Source organism: Triturus cristatus, chromosome 10 (assembly GCF_964204655.1).
Source record: "Triturus cristatus chromosome 10, aTriCri1.1, whole genome shotgun sequence".
NCBI classification, from domain to species: Eukaryota; Metazoa; Chordata; class Amphibia; order Caudata; family Salamandridae; genus Triturus; species Triturus cristatus.
The window spans coordinates 1,131,487,814-1,131,509,818 of record NC_140593.1 but is presented as its reverse complement, the minus strand read 5'-3'; the positions used below and the strand labels follow the sequence as shown (position 1 = coordinate 1,131,509,818).

Here is a 22,005-nt window from a genome sequence, read left to right as displayed (position 1 = left end):
TTCCCTCTACATAGGGGCAAATGGGCAAGGAACACCCCTGAAATTGGTCAAGGTGTAGGGAAAATCATTTCTCCATGTGGAAGCAATATATTCACCATGGAGAAAAAAGGCTAGCATCCGTGTGGGCATGGTCATGCACGTTTGTCCTTTGGAAAAGGAATTCACAGAAGGATTTTACAAGTACTCCTGGGAAAACAGCTTCTCAGGAGTTTTACAGAAAACCTTTGTGAATTAAAAAAAAAATGTATTCCAAACATAGTAGGATATCTACAAGAGCCGGTTTGAAATTTCAGTGTACATTTTGTACAGAGACATTTATGTTTTGTGATTAGGTCATGTGCAAAATGCATTTTTCTTCACTGAGCGCGCACACAAATTAGAAAAAAACAAAACACGAATCTCACCTTTCATGCTGGGAAAAAAGCTAATTTAGTTTGCATCATTTTTTTCTCTCTTTATAGATAGGAAATGGAGCAAATATCTTTTGTTTTCAACATTACCAATATAATAGAATCATTTTGCTCCAGAAAATGGTCAGGAAGAAGAAAAACATTGCAAAATGAAATTTTTACTTGTTTTCTAGGGAGCGTGTTTTTTTTTTTTTTTAGAAAATGGGTTTAGGCTGTGTAAAATTGTATAATATGTAGATTGATATTTTCGTCAATTAGTCTGCTCTGTTTATATTCATGTTTCAGTGCTAAAAATCATTGCTTCGATACCTTTCAGAGTTATCAGGCCATGGTGGAGGCCGGGTCAGATGCCACGTTCAAGTGGACGGTGGACGACAAGCCATCTTTCACCTATTACAACATCGTCTTCAACGTCATATACCAGAGTGCAGCGGTCTACAAACTCACGGTAAGCGGTTTCAGTGGACCAACCCGTTCCTTCCACCCTGGTGTGAGCTTGTTCTTATCACTGCAGGTAAGCACCCCAATCATGTCACATGTGGAAGGTTGCAACCCATTTCTGTGGCTCTGTGGGTTGGTACTGATTTCTCTGCTTATTATGGCAAATGGACAGTTCCATTTCAGCAGCCTGCCAAGGGTCTCCACCCCATTCCTGTGGTTTCTAGGTCTGCTTCTAATGTCATTAACCCTTGCCAACCAACTTATTCCAACAACTGATGTGCATGGACCTCTTTTCCCTTCAGATCCAAATGACACTCCTCATTTCTGCAACCACTACAACATTCCCCATTTTTGAAGCTTTTAATCGTGGTCTCATGGTCCAGGCACCTGCCCATCACTGGAGCTTTTGGGAGGACATCACCAAGAATGCACCCTATTCTAAGGGGCTTCTCCTATTTTCATACTCCTTTTGTCTCAGCTGGAACTCCACATTTCTGCAGCTTCAGGGGGTGTACCGCTCCAGTACACTGTATTTCAGGGACTTGCCCCATTTTCATATTCCAGTGGCCCCAATGGGACCTCCTTATTCTGCAGTAGTTTCTTGGACGCACCTCATTGCTACTGCTCCTGCAGACATTCTTATTTAGTGCAAGATTGACACCACCTCCCTTCTAATGCTGGCTGTAAACCCTATGCTCTTATTTCTGTGGTTGCAACCTTTAATTGTGGTCTGCAATGTCAGCTCTGTTTTTGTCTGTTGCTGATCCACCTCTTTCTTTTATTTCTAAGGGTACATATCTACCGACGAAAATGAGATAGGGGTGATTTGATAGGGTTCTTCCGCTCCTCAACAATCCCACAATGTTCCAACTTATTCTTATAAGTATTGTGGTGCTGTTAAAGGTAGGGGGATTCACCCCGCTCCCTGAAATCTTATGATCAAAGATCACAAAAACACAATGACACTTCAGCCTAAAGCACACGCTACAGTAAATGTCTCATTACGTAAACGTATATTAGATACAACAATTATTATCTCTTGTGGTCTTTTTCATTTCACGGCCTGCTGGCCACCTCTTCTGTATTTCCTCTCTACAGCCCGATGCAGGGAGGATTTCTCTTGATCAACGGGACACCTCACAAATATTGAACTTTACGGACTCATGACTTATAAGATGAGAGCATAGATTGAAGATAGTGGAGACGTTTGTGAAGATTTTTATTAATTTTATCCGGTGCGGAAGTAAAACCGGGAATAAGGATTACTCTCACTACCTAAACTTCATAGAACGTACAGCCACGAGGAAGTCGTGGGGCACAACCCATCACGACACAACACGTGCTGGCTCTAAGGCGAAAAACGAAGAAGTGGCCTGCAGCCCGTGAAATAAAAAAGACCACAAGAGCTAATAATTATTGTATCTATTATACGTTTATGTAATGAGACATTTGCTGTAGTGTGTGCTTGATGCTGAAATGTCATACATATCTACCGACATTAAAGGCTCACTCCATTCCCCTGGCTCTATGGTTCTCACGCCATTATAGCATCTCCAAAGGCTGCAGCTCCTTCCTGAAGAAACATCTGAGTGGGAGAAAGTGAGCAGCTTAATTTGTGGCCAATAGACGGTTGCTATTTTCTGAAATGTGAATAGGGTGACCTTGTTCCATACCTGGCGCTTTAGCAAAACACACTCTGCATTTTGACACTTACAGTTTTTCTTTTCCCATGACTGGTATGGAGTTATACAAGGCACGGAGTGTCACTGTTTAGAGTGGCCTTTTATAGGTTGAAGGCCTCCAGGGGTTGGAGATGCACCTGGTGGAAGAAGAGTGTGAAAGAGTCTAGCTTTCACAAGCTTGTGTACTTTCACACTTGCTTTAAAAGTGTGCAATGTAAACTTTTTTACCCCTTTTTCTGTCTCTGCCTTCTTGCTACTGTTTCATATATTCATATCAAAAGACGAGGAAAAAAGATCTTGCTTTTATTTGTTGCCACTTCTACCTGCTCCATTCTTTCCTTTGCCTACACCTTTGCATTTTCTTCTTTTTTTAAATGACTTCTCCTGTCACATCCTCACTGCTTTGCCTCTCCACCTGACGCACTCATGATCATATCACTCCAGAAGACCAGAGTATGGCAAGTTTTAGAAGGTACATCCAAGCAACAATCCCCCCTCCCCTAACCTGGAACAATTAAGATAATAAACTCTGATGGGGTTTTCTGTATCTTTATCAGCTGACAGCATCCAACCACGTCAGCAACGTCTCGATCAGCTACAACGTAACGGTGGAGAAGATGAACAAGATGAAGGACTTTGTGGTGTCCGGGGTTCCGGCCATCGCCAAGCAGGGCGTACCATTAGACCTCTCAGCCAGCGTGCTCATTGACTCCGCTGTGGATGCATCCTTCCGGTGAGGAAAACTACGGGTGTCCACTGATGGGTGGTCAGAGGTCTACTTAGGGCAGAAACTGGACTAGGAGGGGACAGGGACTAGGGGAGGAAGGACCAGGATAACATAGGTGTTTGTTCTCTCAAGCATGGTTTGCAAATAGACTGCAGCCATGGTACCTCATCATGCGAAGAGTGGGGCCAATTTATGTCCATATTGAAACTATGGAACCAAGTGAAATCCAATCAGAATGAATCTGAATTGAAAAGTGAGTTTGTTAGAAGCAGTAGTGGTGGAGTTTATCTCCAATGGGGCTGCATTCAACACCAGGTGGTTTGCTTGAGCACTGAAAATGAAATGTCATATTTGTTTAGTATCTATCTTAATTGAAGACTACATGTTACAGCTACTTCCACAGTCTAGCCAAGCAGTTGCCAGCTGTCCTCACCCTCTCTGTACATTTCACTATGGAGCTACCTATGGTTTCAGTTTTGGCTCTAAGAGGAGATTCCCATCTCCTTTAAGTGCTACTCTGGACAGATAGCTATTCCACGGGAGGTGGTTGAACTGAGTTCCAAACAGTTTATGGTTTGATACCCAATTTTTCTGGTCAAGTATAATATTGGGAATCCCACCATGTGAGAGTCATGGGAGTGAGGAAGAGTGTGGCGCCCTCCATGGAGCACAGAATGTGGGCTCTTACAATGGGTTGGTAGACGCGTGGTGGCAGTTCATTTAAATCTTGTTTCAGAGATGGAATCAGGAGAAATGGGCAGAAAGGGACACAGTCTTACACCCTATAAATCCCAATGGATGGGTATATTTAAGACTAGAATTAGCTACTTATCATAGAATGAATCAGTAAATAATGCTTTAAATGTATTACCAATGTTCTCACCCACCACAATTGCACTCTAGTGGCTAGACTAGCTGGTTCCATTGGGGTTTATTGACATCTAATACTCCTAAACCTGTCTGTGTGTCATGGGAAGAAGCTGAGGATTTCTTGATGATCTCGAATCAGCTCTGCTTAGGTCAGACCATAGTTTGGAACCAATGAATCTTTTGAGGACAGCTGATCCATTGTACTGCACCACAAAGGAGTAACCCTGACCAGGGCTCACTAGTTTGCACATGCACTCAAATCTCTGCACACATTTGCACTTACTTAAACACTCACACAGTTAGACACAAATTCTACCATAAAAAGCATACACAACCTTTTATTGCAACTGAAGTCACATTCTCACAAACTAGGCCTATACAAATATCCACGCACCTTGTTTCAAAAACACTCAGGTTCATGCACACTGGAATGATAACACACATGACCATATGTAAATACATCCAAACACTCTTTTTAACAAAAACGTTTGTAAACACCACTCATCGCCCCAAAGACTAACACCAGAGAACACATTCACAGGCACACGCACTAAGACTCATGAACCTACGTACTCAATATGTAGGGATGTATGCATTGACTCGCTGAGACCTCCATATATGCATATAACTCACTGGCTTGTGAACACTAATAATCTTTCACAGACATGTATAAAGACAAAAGAACATGCAACTATAACAGAGAGACTACCACACACCAGTAGAACCTAATTATACACATCAAGTGTTCTATATTCGCTCGTACATGCATTTCCTTACACTTCAACACTCATTCAAATGTGCATGAATACATACAGTTGGGGGACACAAATATAGATTGCCATGCCTATAAATGCATTGCATTCCTAGTCACCAATTCATACTAACACAGTACATACATTATTATCAAAAACCATACAGGCTTAAAAGTTTGCAATCACATATTTACCCATGCCTGCACAATCATGCGTGCAAGCATATGACCACACACATCCTTTGTGTACACACACTTCTCTATACAAATATGTAGAGTCAAGCATGTATAGGCATGCCTTTACCACACAGAGATTGACACATCTTCACAAGCCTACGAATGCACTCAAACGCGCATGCAAGTATCATTTCACACAGAAAGAACCATTGTTACTCAGAATTCTCTGATATCCTTCCCCCATCAGGTGGACGTTTGGAGATGGGTGCCAGGACCTTGGGGACTTCAAACCTCCATACAACCAGTCTTTTCCCATTCCCAACCCTGCCATTCATCAGATCTTGATTGAGCACAACGTGACACACGTATATCAGGAGCCAGGTAAGAGCACCTGGGCTGACGACCATCGCGGCTGCCCACCAACTCTAGTGTCAAGTCTTGATTTTAACACCCATTTGGGTTGTGTTGATTAGATATCATTTGTATGACAAAGTTTTTTTGTTGTATGGAAAAAGAATACTTTACTAAAAAATATATTTTCTAAGATTGATTTGAGGGCCCCAGCTCTAATTTATTCTGTAGCAATACAATTACAAAACATGTTTCATTTATTTAATTGATATACTGAAATGTCGCAAACACATGTGATATATAAATCACAAACTCTAAGGCTGATGGCTCAAAATTAGCTAAAAAACTAACCCACTCAGTCATTTATATGTCAAAAATCTAACTTAGATCTACCCCAGTTCTGTTACCACACCACATTGAACAGTAAAGAACAGAACAAGCAGTATTGTACAAATTCTAAATGTCCAATGGTGCATACTGTGGTAAAGTTTCCCAACATCATTCTCAATGACCATGTTTTAGCCGTGAAAATATGCAGCTGCCTTCTTTGGAACAAAATATAATTAAATACAGAGGGCCAGCTAGACGACCATTCCATTTTGCTAGTCGCAAATTGCAACATTTTGTGACTCGCAATTTGCGACTCGCAAAATGGAACGTACATCAGTGTCTCAGACACTGTTTCCGATTCCTAATGAGGTAGCTAAAGACACACCTCATTAATATTAATGAGGTAGGTTGCAATTTGCCACCCTTTAGTAATCTTACATATCACAGGGATGGTAACCATGTCTGTTTGCTTTTTTAAATAAATAATTTTTATCTCAAATGCAGTCCGTTTTCCTAAAAGGAAAACGGGATGCGGTTAAAAGAAAAAAAGAAAAAGTTTTCTTTTCGGTTTTTAAGGGCAGGCAATGTGGACCACTCACTGCCTGCTCGTAAAAAATATTTTCGCTGCCAAACGCAAAGGGGAAGGGAGACCCTTTCCCATTTGCGACTGGCTTACCACCTACTTGAAGTAGGTGGTAACTGCGATTGTTTTGTGAGCGCATTTGCAGTTTCAAAACAGTTGTACATATCAGTGAGACTCGCTATTAGAAAGGGACAGCCTCGGCACGTCCCTTCCTAATTACGGCTCGCAAACCCTATTTTGCGAATTGGTAATAAGTTACCAACTCGCAAAATAGGGTTTGTACATACCACAACCCTTGTTAGCGGTCGCATACTGTCCGATTTCCCGTTTGCGACCGCTAAAATGGGTTGTACATCTGGCCCAGAGTAGCATAGAGATCTGTAACTTCCTATGTTAAAATGAATTTGTAAAAATATGCTAAAAAGGAAGAACTCAGAATGTTTAGAGACCCTTTTTAAAACACTCACAATTTCTGAAGTGTTACAGGCTTATGAGTCTCAAATTATAATCCATTGATTGTTCGCTGCAAGCAGAGAAGACATCTATGAGCAGCTGCTAAAGCAGGCCACTGTCTACATAACATTTCATACGTCTACACTTACTCCTAGTCTTTCGCATCTCCAAACACTAGACCCCATGATACCCAACGCCTGTGTCTTACCTCCTTAGAGGTTGTCAGGTGGCATCTTTCCTCTCTACGCACTGTCCATTGCATTGTCCATGGAAGGCTGCACAGCATTCGTTGTCAGCAAGTGGCAACGATCCTCTTCTGCTAGATCGGCTGTCCTATCACCATAGGCCTTATCTGCTCGGGCCGCTTTGCCATGGCCCTCTCCCATCAGCGCTACTATCAACAGGCCATGGCCAACCCAGAACTTTCTATCATGATTGGATTTTATCTCCTTCTGAGTGTTTATAGACACTTTTCGTGTTGGCAGACAATTTTAATATATAAATCGATGATCCGGCTACTAACTTTTAGTATAACAGCTCTGCAACAGGCCTTTAAAATCTAATTCCTGGCTCCGAACACTCAAAGTGTTACACCTTTGATTTGAATCTTAAATTATTACCTGCCTCCCTTCTCTTCAAGTTCCTCTGATATAAACGGATCAATTTCTAATCTCTACATGGGTTCGTGCTAAAATAGGTCATTTGTTTCTCTCCCACGGAGAATTGTCGGACACTTTAGACTAAATTACTGGTTAGCAGAAGACCTGACTTACTCGAACAAAGTTGTAGACAAAGAGAAGACACAGTAAATCAAATGCCAGGTGCACTGCATAGGCTCGAAATGTATCAAAGATGTCTCTCTATTTACATTTAGAACTAAAGGAGTAAACATTGACAAAAGCAGCCCATCTTGAGTTCCATAAAGTCCTTAAGACCTGGCCTTTTGACACAGACATCTTTCCTCACCCTAGAGCTAACATACCCATCAGGGTGATTGCCGCACTCTACAAATTCCATAGTATAGTTCGCTATGCAAGTATTGCTACATACATTCAATTGCGCTCTAGCTTAATAGCTCCTTTTGGAAAGCTATTATGTCTCAAAATGGTGGTCTATTTGTTCAGAGGGCTGAGGAGGATAGTGCATCTCTCCAAGAACAGAAACTCTCTGGATTGGCTTCCTGTTGAAATCAGAATGATTTTAACATCAGACGATTATACTTATAATTGTAATTGCACCGCAGCTAATGTCTAAGATATTTCCTCTAGTTCTTCTAATGATAGTCCCATGATTGAAATTTTCCTTCAGAAGAGCAGAGCATTTGTGACACAAGTGGTTAAAACCTGAAACAGTATGCTGCTGAGCTGAGCCTAGAGGTTTCCACAAGTCTCATTTCCTTCTGCAAGCAATTACAATCACTGTTCTTCATTCTAAATAGAGGCTGGACTGGCCAGGGTGCTTAGAGATCCTTTTAGGAGTATGGGGAATCTACCAGGCTCTCATTCAAAGTTAGCTGGAACAGTATCCAGGAAGGCTACCGCCTCTTTCGACTGCAACATGTGGGTTTCATTGCTGTTAAACCTCTTATTATACTTATTATCTATTTCCAGCCTCGAGCTTGGATTTGTGTTCCTGTTAATGTGTCTCAGTCATGAAGAGAGCACCAAATATTGCAGAGATTCATATCGGCATGTTAAGTCCGTCTTTTGCCAAATGAGGGTATTGGCTTAATGTTGGATGAAAGCTAGTCCTAGCCTTTTGATTGACGGCTGAATGTAACATTGAAGGGCACTGGTAGCAGCTTGTTTAAGTCTGCCCATAGATAAACTCCTGGGGGATCCACAGTCTGCGTGGGCTACCACATTGCTATGGGTAGCCTCATTCGGCATGATTCAATACATCCTTTTGGTCTCTGATGGGCTCCTCCGGAAGAAGAACACAGAAGGGTTACTCCTTACGGCCTACTAAGTTCCACTCTACAGGAGCCTTGAATGCAGAGTTATAGCCAGTGAGGAGGTTGCAAGATGTATGAGGCAACACATCCCATAGGTCGAATATCAAGCAGTGTACGATCTTCTTGACGCTGCAGCGATATTCCACCCAGTTCCAACTGCTCTTAAATATACTTCTCTTTTGTGTACTCTAATTTTACACTCTACTTATACTTTATTGCACTTGCCTCAGTTGGTACTGATATGCAACTGTAGAAATTATAACAGTAATGATAGAACTCACAGAGTTACCATTAATATTTGAATATTAACAAAATCACCTTTGGCTTTAATTTTAAGGTGAAACCTCTCAATGGATGACTGCTTGGAACTCTGCAGTGTGCAGAACCCCATCGAGGAGCATATTCTTGTCCTCCTTATTGTACAAGACACATATGTTCCACGTTTGTTTGTCGCTGTATCATTGAAGTTGCTTGGCATTAGGCTCACCCTCTGAACTTCACCCCAAGCAATGCTTATTACTCTAAGAGCTCAGCACGTAAATTGTACCACCAAACCCCAAACAGGACAACCTAGCTTTGTGATTGTTGAACATATCTTCACGGAGTCTGTCTTTATACGCCATGTCATGTTGGGTAACTGTTGCGCTTATGCCATTTGAGGAAAGTAAGTTGCCAGCATAGATTTGTCATGATTTAACTTTGATGACATTTTCCGAAGAAAACCAACATGTTCCTCTTATTTCTTTCAGGAGAATACATGCTGATCATAGTGGTTGCGAATAAGTATGAAAACCTCACCCAGCGAATACCAGTTCATGTCCACAGTTATCTTGTGAATGGCACTCTGGCTGCAGATGAAGAGGTCCTGGTTGCAGGGAGACCCATCGGCTTCGAAGTTCAGCTGTTGCCTTCAGCTCATGGTGCTCTTCTCACCTGGGACTTTGGGGATGGCTCGGCTATATGGGAAGGACCCTCAACTCGAGTGAACCACACCTACAACAGCAGTGGAATGTACAGTGTGAACGTGATGGCCAATAACACAATCAGCGATTTGACGGTGCTCCAGGACTTTCAGATCTGGGAAGAGATCACAGGACTGAATGTCTCCTCGGATGAGGTTACAGAGAAGGGCATGGTGATGGTGGTCAATGCATCTGTAGAGACAGGAGACAACATTACCTGGGTCTTTGACATGGGAGATGGGACCTTGTTGCAATTGAAACAACCATCTGTGCAACACGTGTACAACAAGGAGGGCAACTACACTATCAATGTGACAGCAACAAACATTGTAAACACTCTTTCTCAGAGCTCTCAGGTCCATGTTTTTGTGCTAGAGGTGCTAAAGATCGAGCCAGCCTCCTGCATCCTGGAGAATACAGAAGTGACTCTCATTGCCCATGTCTCTGGAGACTACACCCACTACATCTTTGACTGGACCTTTGGGGATGGATCTCCTAATGTCAGCATCTATGGAGATTCAATAGTGATGCATAATTTCACACAAAGCGGTATCTTCCCCCTATGCCTGACACTCTCCAGCAAAGTGAATAAGGCTCACTATTTCACTACCGTCTGCGTAGAGCCCGAAATAATTAACGTAACAGTTGTCTCAGTAACACCCTATGTTAAACTTGGTGAGGAAGGCCAGTTTCAAGTCTATGTCTTTCCCCCCTACCAGTACAGGTATATCTGGAATTTTGGAACTAATGATTCTGTGCGATCTAGTGGAACTGAAGTCAACTATACATACAGGAACCCTGGGCTATACCTTGTCACTGTAACAGTGTTCAATAACATCTCTTCTAATAATGATACGACATTTGTGGAAGTCCAAGAACCCGTTGGGACCCCAACAATTCAACATAATGGATCAAGAGTTTTGGAACTAGAACAAGTCTACCTTTTCACGACTACGAGTAATGCCACAAATGTGAGATACCAGTGGGACTTTGGGGATGGTACTAAACAGATGGGGCAGCTCACCACACATGCCTACAATAACACTGGTAGCTTCACTGTCACTTTGCTCAGTTACAATGATGTGAGTTGTCATGAAGCAACCTTAAACCTCACTGTAAAGAGGCGGGTTCAAGGGTTGGCCATCAATGCTAGCCGAACAGTGGTCCCTCTGAATGGATCTGTTAACTTCATAGCAGATCTGCTTGCTGGCGATGATGTACGGTACTCCTGGATTCTCTGTGATCGGTGCACGGCCATTGTGGGGTCCTCTACCATATGCTACACATTCCGCTCCATTGGAACGTTCAATGTCATTGTGATTGCTGAAAATGAGATCAGCTCGCAGCAGGACAGCATCTTCATCTACGTCCTGCAGTACATCGAGGGCCTGCAGATCATTGCCAATGAAGTTTTGGACGGCTGTTGTTTCCCCACCAACAGAACTCTCTCTCTGCAAGCAGTAGTAGGAGAAGGCACAAACATCTCTTATACTTGGACCGTTCTGAACAACAATGACCCTGTGCAGACTTCCAGTGGGAAGGTCCTCCCTCTGATCAGCCAAGAAGCTGTGACATACAATGTTATCCTAAAAGCCACTAATATGTTGGGTAGTTCAACTGTAAACAGAACGGTTGAGTTTGTTGAATGCGTTGGTGAGGTGAGACCAAATGCATTTCCCAATCCAGTAGCTGTGAATATTTCTGTGAATATCAGCGCCAGAGTGTCCAGTGGGACTAGCCTGACATATACATGGTATCTCCCAGGTCAAAATATTATTTCAACGTTGCAGTCTTTCATAACATATGTTTTTAACAATCCCGGTATCACAGAAGTGACAATTGTAGTGGAAAACCAGCTTGGCTCTTCTAATGCAACGATTCCCATATTTATCCAGGAGCCTGTAACTGGCTTACGCCTTCTTGCTCTGGATCACCATGGCGACTATGTACCATCTGCATCCCTCATACTTTTCCGTGGAGAAATTGAAAGAGGCACCAATGTGTCTTGGAAATGGGTGCTGCCCAACAGCTCCATGGATGGACCTGTAGCCGCAGTTCCATTCCCAGTAGCTGGGTTCTTCACCATTGTTCTGAATGCATCAAATGATGTAAGTTATGCTATAGCCACAAAGAATATCACAGTGGAAGATAAAATCCAAGGGCTGGAGCTCATAGTAAGCAGGAACGTGGTTGAGCCAGGGGAGAATGTGACCTTTATGATCAGTATGTTTTCTGGTTCTTCTGTGAGTTACTATCTCAGTATAAGTGGAGATTGCTTTGTCCTTAGTAGCACTAATTACACTCATGAGTTTCTGAAAGTTGGAGATTATCACGTAACTGTGATAGTGCAAAACCAGGTAAGCATAGCCCAGACCTCAGTTGTTATTTCTGTCTTGGAAACTATCCAAAATTTGGAAATATTGAATTGCTGTGATCCTGGAATGCCAACTGGGCTTGAAAAAACCTTTACTGCAGAAGTCAGCAATGGCTCCCTGGTTGCTTACACATGGCAGTTTGACTTGAAAGGTCATTCCGTTACAAGTTTAGCCGGCCAAAGCGTCTCCTTTACCCCTGATGCAGCAGGACTCCTAAAGATTCACCTAAGTGCCTCTAATAGGCTAGGAGGACAAAATATCACAAGAATTATCAAAGTCCAAGATCAGATCATGCAAGTGGCTATTAATCCAGTTAATACTTTTGTGAACAGAACAGTCTTATTCGAAGTTTCTGTCCTGCCGAGTTCTTGGGAGGTTGTCTTCTATTGGAGCTTTGGGGATGGTTCTCCAAGACAGATGTCAACCACTGCTGCTACCAATTACTCCTACCTTCTTCCTGGGGACTATCTTTTAGAGGTTAATGCAACCAACCTGATAAGCTTCTTTGTGGCCCAGTCAACAATCACAGTTCGAACACTGGAGTGCGAAGAGCCCGAGGTTCAGCTGGTCCTTCCCTCTCAGATCATCATGAAAAGAGCTCAGCGGAATTACATCGAGGCAGAAATTAATCTAAGGGGTTGTATAAGTTATCAAACAGAACATTTATGGGAGATTTATAAAGCCTCCAGCTGTCTTAACTTTCACAAGTCCGACCAAGTGCACCTTCCCAGCGTTGACATGAGCAGGCCACAACTGGTGATCCCAAAGCTTGCCCTGGATTTAGGGGATTACTGCTTTGTTTTTGCCGTTTCCTTTGGGGATACACCACTCTCCAACAGCATCTATGCCAATGTGACTATGATGCCAAGCAAACTTGTTCCCATTATTGACGGTGGGTCTTACCGGGTGTGGTCGAACAGTCGACATTTAGTCTTGGATGGTGAAAAATCATACGACCCCAATTTGGATGATGAGGATCAGACTCCGTTAAATCACACATGGACATGTACGTCTTCATCAAAGGTAAGATTTAATTGACAATGTAGTATGCTTTTTTGTAAGTGATTTTGGTACCTCCCTGGGGCCATTATAAAGCATTTGAATATGATGATGGGGGCTGTGTTCATTGTTGCAATGGGGCAGCAGTGGTTTATGAGTTCCTTGGATCTGAAGGACCTTGATATTCTAAAATTATAGAGTTGTGTCACATAATAATAACAGCAACACATTGCAAATACGCACCAATTACAAGCACCCTTGTGTGTAGCTTCATTTTGTGACACATAGATTGATTCTGGCTGGATGATGGCTGGTGTTGGGGCTCTGTTGTTGTTGTTATTATTATTGGCACTATAGCCCTCTACATAAGGATAGTTTGAATGTATACATACTTACATTTGTTAAATAACATTTTTAGGATAAGATTAAAGATTACAAATTAGCAATAGAGCCAGATAGTGTTCTAACGTTTAGACGAAGATTGAGATAAACACTGCGTGCTGATACAGTAGAAGGGGTTTTAAAATGTTCTTTTATATGACACCTTGGTGAAATTGTCAAAGGCTACTGAACTTGAAGGCTACAAATGTATGGAGACTGTCTAGTAGAGACATGTGATAGAGTAATATCATGGTTTCACAAGGATGAATAAAGCATATGCATTTGCTTGAGGTTTACGTGAGGTCTGTGTGAATCTGGGTTGACTTCTCCTTGCTCAATCGTTCTTTGAAGGTTTTTTTGTCTTTTTTTATTTTTAATGTTCTTTTAAGGTTTATAATTTGTTATAAATATTTATCAAGTGTCTCAGTGATAATTGACTTAACATGCTTCAGGGTTTTATTTGATAGTTACAAGAAACTGATTGTCACATAAAGCCTTGGTGACCTGTACTGGTAAAATCTGTAAATTCAATATATTCAGATTAACCAAATCTCATTTCAGTGATATCCTACACTAACCCGGGAGGGGGCAGGGGTTATTCTCTGTTATCCTTCCTCTGGTAATTGGAGTGCTATTATTCCATACCACATGGCTGTCCCTTTTCACTTCCTATCATTGCAGGTAGCGTGCATTCTTTCTAATGCTTCTTGAGTGCTAAATGGAGTTCAAGAGGTATCTTAGTCTTATATGTTCCAAATGGAAGGTATCACTATATGCACACCTAAACTTCACCTTAGATTATGGGAACATCCCCACACCAGGGTGTATATTGAAAGCTCCCATTAGCATAAGCCGACAAGGGGATTCACAACACTCCTCAAGGTGTTCTAAAAGCAATCGTAGTGAGTGGAGACGCTGGGCTTTGCTGTGCGCTGGGTTAGCATTATAAACATTTAACAGCAATAACTTAGTCCACTTATAAAATGTGATCAGCATGGCCTGGATAAAGGGGGAACCCGTCTAAAGCTCCTTGAGTTCTCACTTAAGGGTGAGTGAGATCAAAGGTAACATTCCTCCTCTGGGTCTACCATGAGGTGATGGGATCGCAGGTACGGCAAAGGATATATAAGCAGCCAAATGGAAAGTATTAAACAAATCCCATGTTTCCTGCAAACAAATTGCTTGAAATTGTTGAATATACTTGATTCACAGTTCATCGTATTTCTTACTATTCAGTCCGGCGACATTCCATCGGACAAATTCTGTACAGCAATACGTACTAACTAAGGACTTATGGAGCAAACCAACAGGGGGGGGTCAAAGGGGACTGAAGAATACGCGTGCTTGAGACAGTCAGTCATTACACTCCCTAATGGTTCAATGGTACAAATAGGTTTCATGTAAAGATGTCGTACTTAAGAGAATTTGATAGTAATACTCTGCAGGGGCAGGACCTGGAGCATAGGAGGATGCCCCAAAACTTAATGGAACCTATAGCAAAAAAAACAGTTGTAAAAAAGGAGATGGAAGTTTGGGTGCCATATAGCCTGGGAGCCTGTGCCAGGATGTGTGCAGCCAACCCCTGATGATCAAAATTGACCATCACTCAGCCTGCCCCAGAGCATTTCTGATCCATACCTACCCAGCTATCCCGTCTCACCATGGTAAAGGTGGCAACTGATGGGCCTCACCCCCCGGCATGGATGCTAACGCAATGCGTAACCTTATTTTTCAATTGGGAATGAACTTTCCTCACCTCTCCTGCAAGTCTAGTGCATTACTTAAAGCAACAACATATAGCGTAGCATAAGGTGGCCAATTGAATACCACGTCTTCAGGTGCTGCAGGCAAACCATTGTAACCAGATTCCAAAAAGCCCTGTAAAACATTTACCATAGAAACCTTGCTAGAAATAAGAGGACAATGGAAATTAGCAGGCGCAGACTCTTTAGTTGAATTAGTAAGCACAGCAGGAAGTGCTGGCTTCAAAGCAGCAGGTCTTGCAACAGAAGGTACATCGGCCATCACTTCGGCAGGCATCTCATAAGGTCTCGCTGACCCCCCACATGATGTATGTCAAACGGCCCCAGCTAGGTTTCCCATCTCCTTTTTTGTACTAAACAACATTCTTCCACTAACTCCTCGATTACAGACAGACTGCGCAGGCACTTTCGTCATTGACAGTGATGCACTGAGGTCCTTCTTGATGGCACACAACCTCTGTAGACAAACATCACAACAACTTTTAACAACACATTCCATTTTGGTGAGCATTTTATACAATAGCCATTCGCACAGATCTACTCCCTCCTTTCTAGTACCACCTTTGGTCGCAGTTGAGGGGGCCATTAATGGCTTTGTCCATGGTGACCTGAGTTAAGTCCAACTCTTTCTTCTTCTGTTTGCAAGTCTGGGCCTCGGCATCCGGCAGAGTCCCCTCTGTGATAATATTCTCCTGACGGTTGTCAGCCTGATGGATGTCAGCTGAGACAATCAGTCTCGCGCCACCCTCCAGAGGACCGTCCGGGATAAGGGCCGTGAGCTGCTTAGCCATACTGTGATTGGGAAACATGTTATTCATAGTCTTGATCAGAGGCTAGATTCTTGGGTGCGAGCTTGCAAATCCAGCTCCTCCTCCACAATTGTATTTTCATCATTGAGGTCACCAACAGCCGAGGTCAAAAAATTTATAATGAAGGATTTACTTCCTGCCCTTTTCGGGAGCCCATAAGAGTTTAACTTTAGAAGCATTAGACTTCTGTTTCTTGGCCCTGGCAGGAATACAAAAAGTGGGGCGAAAGAGGTGCGGCCTGATCCAGTCTCAAACGGGCATGAACAGGCACAGACGCGCCTGTCTTGGCTCAGTCTTTGCTTGGGTGCAGTCCAGGCACATCCCACAAATCATGGCAAAGGCACTGGATTTTAACATTTCGTTTTTACAGATGGTTTGATAAACATTGTTGTAAAACCTATAGAAATTTACAGAGGGCACCTAAGTCCCACCCAAGAGTCAAAGCACTTATAGCCTTCTTCTTGCCAAGTTATAAAATAGAGCTAAAAAGGGAAAATACATTTCTATGGGATGAGGCATGGGAACAACTTTTACAAGCCAGCTGCTTGTCCAGTATTGCCAAGTTTTGGAAAATCATTAATCGTCCCATCTTTTCTGGATCTGATAGCTTTTCTGCTTATTCTCATCTTTCCCCTGATTGTCGGTTGAGGCATTTTGAGGGTATTTATAACGCTATTCCAGATGACCATAACAATGCGTTGTTGCCATAGCGTCTGGGTCTCTGCAACTTGGTATTTCATTGGAGGAGGTGATGGCTGTTATGCTGTGGTTGACAGGCTGGGATCCCACCTGATTTATACATAAGTGAACCGAACGTATGAGCTCCGCTGCTTACATACACTATTAACAGGGAAAGTCCACAACCATCTCGGTCCGCCTCAAAAATTACACCTGCATTTAAAAAGGGAGCTAAGAATGCCCCGCACAAAGTTACAGACCCATATCACCAAATAATTATGTTGTGAAGGTCATAGGTTGGGTAATACTCGAAAGGTTAACATCTTGGGTGGAGGACAACCATGTCTTTCACTTCTGTATGGTTTTAGACCTGGTCCGGGTACGATTGATAAGTGTATGAACTTGTATTTCATCTTTAGCAAGTACATGGTTGCCAGATATGGTTCTATCCATATGGCCTCCATGGACCTTACTTCAGCCTTCAACAGAGTAAATAGGGTGAAATTGTGGAATATTTGTTGTCCCTGGGAGTTGACCTTGGTTGTACTGCCTGGCACCATTTCCTTTGGGCCTTCGGGTCCCCTCTGCAAGGTGAACCAATTTTCCGGTCTCCTTACCCCACCATGTAGACATCCTTATTTATTGTGTTTTTATGCTTTTCCTTCCTTAGTGTGATTTGCACATGCCTTTTAGGGAGTAAGAGATGTCTAACCATTACTTCCTTTCACCCTCTATTCTGGGCCCTCTGGTCTCCCTCCAATGTGAGCCTAATTATCGGGTACTCTCCTTCATCCTTTAACCCCACCATGTCTACAACCTTATTCATTTCATTTTTCTGTCCTCTTATTTTTCCCTCTTTTAGTGTTATTTGCACATGCTATCACGGAAGTAAGAGAACTCATACTTTTATATAAATATCTCATGTTTTCAGTCTTTCTTCTCTTTAAATATATCTGCTTTACTTTCATGTATGTATTATTCATCGTTTCAGTTCTTCTATCAACTCCTCTATCCTCTCCAATTTTAATGATGATCCTGAGATTCTCACAGGGATCGAAACATCATTGCCTTTAAATACGGACCCTATGGACTTCGTACTACATTAATAGGCCTTGCGATTTTTGTTCTATACACATACTGATCATGATTTATCACATGTGTGTATTACTTATAAGAGAGCACCGAGGACATTTCTGCCTTAAGCACCCACTTTGTCACTGTTTTTAATGCTTCTTTCATTATTCTGTGTTTGGTTAAAAGACCATTTGGATGTAATTTTATACTTTGATTGTTTATTGGGGGCCACTGTCCTCCAGAATATAATTTTATTGTCTTCCCAAGACACCCTACACTTTGTAATGTTTTGTGAGTTTTATAGCAAGCACTGAAAATTGTTTATTCTGCCTCCATTGTGGGGTGGAAACTTTAGGCCAGTGCATCCTGCCCTATTGTTTTTATTTATTTATTTAAAAAGTTTTATGTAGCGCAATTAATATCCGATGCATTCTCATGGTATTCAGTTGACCAATTTCTAACTGTAGCAATTAACCTAAAAAGGACATAAGAAGGACACTTGGTTGATTTGATCAGTCAGGAGGATCCATGGATGTTTGAATGTTGTAGCTTTTAATGATGTAGGTTATGTTTTCTGATGTTTGGATCTGTTGAATTCTATTGATGTTCCGTATACTTTATGGCCCTGGGCAATGTGTTATTTGGAGTTTCTCCTCACTTTTTTCTGTACCTTGATGTATTTTACTGGATTATGTGAATGTATTTTCATAGATTTTTTTAGGTTAGTTTATTTTAACTGAATAAGGAAAATTGATATTGATGATTTGCGAGTGCTGCGGGTAGTGGTTTAGGGTTTAGGGTAGTGCAGTGGTGTTTGTGTAGTGTAGGGGGACATAGGGCTATCCATTGACCACTTTATTAGGGGTATTCAACAACTTCTATATTAGATGTATCAAAAGACCTCTTTATTAGGGGTATCCCAGGGCTTCTTCATTAGGAGTATCCAAAAAACTCTTTATTAGGTGTAGCCAAATACCCCTTTATTTGGGGTATCTAACGACCTTTTTATTATGGGTTCCGTGAACCACTTTATTGAGTATATCCAAATATCTCTTTAATAGGAGTATCTGAAGATTTCTATCTTTGGGGTATCCATGGACCTCTTTATTAGGAGTATGTAAAGAGCTTATCATTAGGGGTATCTAATGATCTTTTTATCAGGGGTTTCTGAAAACTCCTTTATTGAGTACATCCAAAGACCACTTTAATATGAATATCCAAAGACCTCTTTATTAGAGGTATCTGAATACCTCTTCATTAGTGGTACCGAAAAACTTTTTTATGAAGAGTATCTGGAGACCTCCTTATTAGGGGGTATGCAGATTTACCTATCTTTGCTACTTCCCATTGAGCAGGCATGTTAAAAAACCTTGGGAGCTTAAATGCAGATAAAAACCCACAAAAATAATATTTTTGTGGGGGAAAATCCTTACAAACCCTGCTTATACCAAGACACATCTTCAGGAGGAAAAGGCTTTGATGGGAAACTCTCCTTCCTAAACTCTAAACAAATGTGAATTTGTACAACATATACTAATTCACAAAGTTGCATAGTTCTGATCTTTAACCAGTGGAATTTAAATGCTGCAATGCCCCTGTAAAAGAGGCTGAATTTCCATTCTTTCACAATAGGAAAAATTCTATCTCTCATGGCATTTATGGTATTTCTAGCAAATTTTGATGATGCCTAAAGTATTTAAAAATATTTTACCTAAGCAATTAATTAAACCATAAATAATTTCCACATTTTATTAAGTGATAATCAGTGTACTGGTTTCCATACAGAATACTGGGTTTAAAATTCACTGCATCTTTCGCTTAAAAGTGTATTTACCATTAAGAGCGAATCAGTCAATTGCTCTGCCATTTCTCTTTATAAATCATTCCGCTATTGCTGACTAGTTTACCACACCCTTGATTGAAAGAAAGATAAAATATTATTACACCTCAGATATAATTTCTTCAGAATCATCGATTTATAGTATCAGGTTCTTGTACAAAAGCCAATTCATCTTTACCGGGTACTCACAGCCTGCTCTTTACCAAATATTCTACAGCCACTGCACTCTGCGGTAATTTCCACCTTGATAAAATTCCAAAAGCAGAATTACAGAACGCATTCCATAAATTCTCAAATTTTTGTTACTACCTGTATTTTGGTTACAACCCATATTCACAACTGACGTTATTTTCCAAAAACATCAGCTGAAGTTACATTTCTCACTGTCCTTTTCTCTGTTGTTGGTCAAATTTAATTGTATACGTTTTTGGGACACAAGGGCAATTCGGTCTTAAAGATGAACTAACACCGGCAAGACTTTTCTTAGCTCCCTTCCTCCTCTCCAGGAAGACATCCTCAGGCCATTGGGACCCTTCGCACCTCCAGGTCATCGGGCTAAGACTCAGGTTATTTGGGTAACAAGATTACGCTGAGGCTGTCTGCACCTGGTCCCCAGCCATCGCTGCCAGCACAGCTGCCTCACTAAACCCCACTAGCCATTGAACGATTCCATGTCTTCCGCTCTATCTGTTTACAGGATCCGTGCAAGAAAGATGCTGTCCTTGCTGTAATATCAAAATCCAGCTTTAAATGCCAAACTAACTGTTCTTTTCACTCTTTCTTTGTCTGACCTCCTTGCAGACCATTATTAGATTGTTTGACGCAGAATAGATTTTAAGAACACTTTATCCCAAAATGCTGAGCAAGCAATGAGCCAGCTAGCATTGCAACCTACAAATTACTTAGTTTTAGGAGCCACATCAAAACTTTCCTCTCTGCTTTTCTTCACCTCATCTTTGTTTTCTCGTGCTCTAATGTCATGTTGGGTTTTCTGGGCCTTCCTGATGTTGATGACAATTGTTTAGCAGCACTAATACAGATTTTGCCTTGGGTTTGTGTTACTTTTTTAATGCAGACTCGACACAAATATTTACCAGCTTCTGCAAATGGCGATTTGCATTGGTTTGTAACCAAAAGTAAGGCAGAGCAATGCACTGTCTTGCGTCAAGGGGGTGCTCCATGGGTGATGCATGGGCGTTTCTGTGCATTCACCCATGGATTTTGACGCAAATCCATATCTACAAAGAATTGTATAACTGGATTTGCACTGAAATCCTGTACCTCCCCAAGCCTAGCATAACAAGGAGAAATATTTGAAACACACATCAAATAGGATATTGTCTTAAAGCATAGTTTTTGTGCAGGAAGGGCAGCTTCCTGCACTAAAACTGTACTGACCCGAACGCAGACACCCTTGCACAAGGGCACTATGGTGCTCGCATTGGCTCATGACTGCTTAAAGTACATTAGCACAGCCGCAGCCTGTGCAGGTAAGAATGGTGGGGCGGTGGGTGGGGGATTTCGACAGACGACAAAGAAGGAAAATTAATTATTTATTTAATTGTCCCTAGTCATCGTCTGTCGAAATCCCCCCCACCGGGCCCCATCTCTCTTACCTGCACGGGCCGCGGCTGCATTAGCGTAGAGAGAGAACTTCACAGCACCACTTCTTTGTACATATGGCACAGTTCTCCTTGTTCCAGTTCATTCACCACAGCGCAGAAACTTTGCTTGCTGCCCTGCCGTGTGTCAAATTTTTGTAAATCTGAGCCGAATAGTGTACATCAGACAAAATATGAATTCCTGCTGGTTTCTTTGAGCAGTGATTGGTTGACTGACTTAAAAACATAAAGGTCCTTGGAGTAAGAGGTAACAGCCAAGCATAAAAATCAAAGGGACATTACAAGCAAAGGATGTCACAAAGACGAATGAAAGAGCGAGGTGTGGGGCGGAATTTGCACCAGTGCAGTGCTCAATTTGTAAAATACTAAGTACAGGGGCACAAAGCTTTTGTTAGGAGCCCGACACTTGTGCTTTCTCTCTTTGTTTTTCTTTCCCCTTTTTCTGCCTTGCTCTCCCTTGCTGTGCATCCAAGTCTGATGATGAAAAATAAGTTCCAGTCCCTAAAAATGCGTGCCAGTGACCACTACCTGCAACCACCGGCCCTCACTCACCAATGGGCAATGTTACCAAGCTTTAGAAAATGCATGGTTTTTATTACCAATTCTGCAGGTTTGTTTGGCAGAATATCACTGACAAAAATCTTGCAATACTAAATATAGCAAAAAAAAAAAAAAACTTGACACACATTTAGGGCCTGATCTAGAGTTTGGTAGACTGTCACAAATGTGATAGATCTCTCATCCATCGAATTACTAGTGCCATAGGATATAAT

General features: G+C 41.8%; 1 protein-coding gene across 1 annotated transcript in view; it reads left to right on the top strand.

Moving 5' to 3' along the window:
• Positions 1-22,005, top strand: part of PKD1 (polycystin 1, transient receptor potential channel interacting) — a 408,256-nt gene that overhangs the window by 219,574 nt on the left and 166,677 nt on the right. The window contains exons 12-15 of the mRNA XM_085629406.1: positions 727-858; positions 3,091-3,266; positions 5,306-5,439; positions 9,479-13,089. Of these exons, the coding sequence (XP_085485532.1) occupies positions 727-858; positions 3,091-3,266; positions 5,306-5,439; positions 9,479-13,089 (4,053 nt within the window). The remainder of the gene's footprint in view (positions 1-726; positions 859-3,090; positions 3,267-5,305; positions 5,440-9,478; positions 13,090-22,005) is intronic.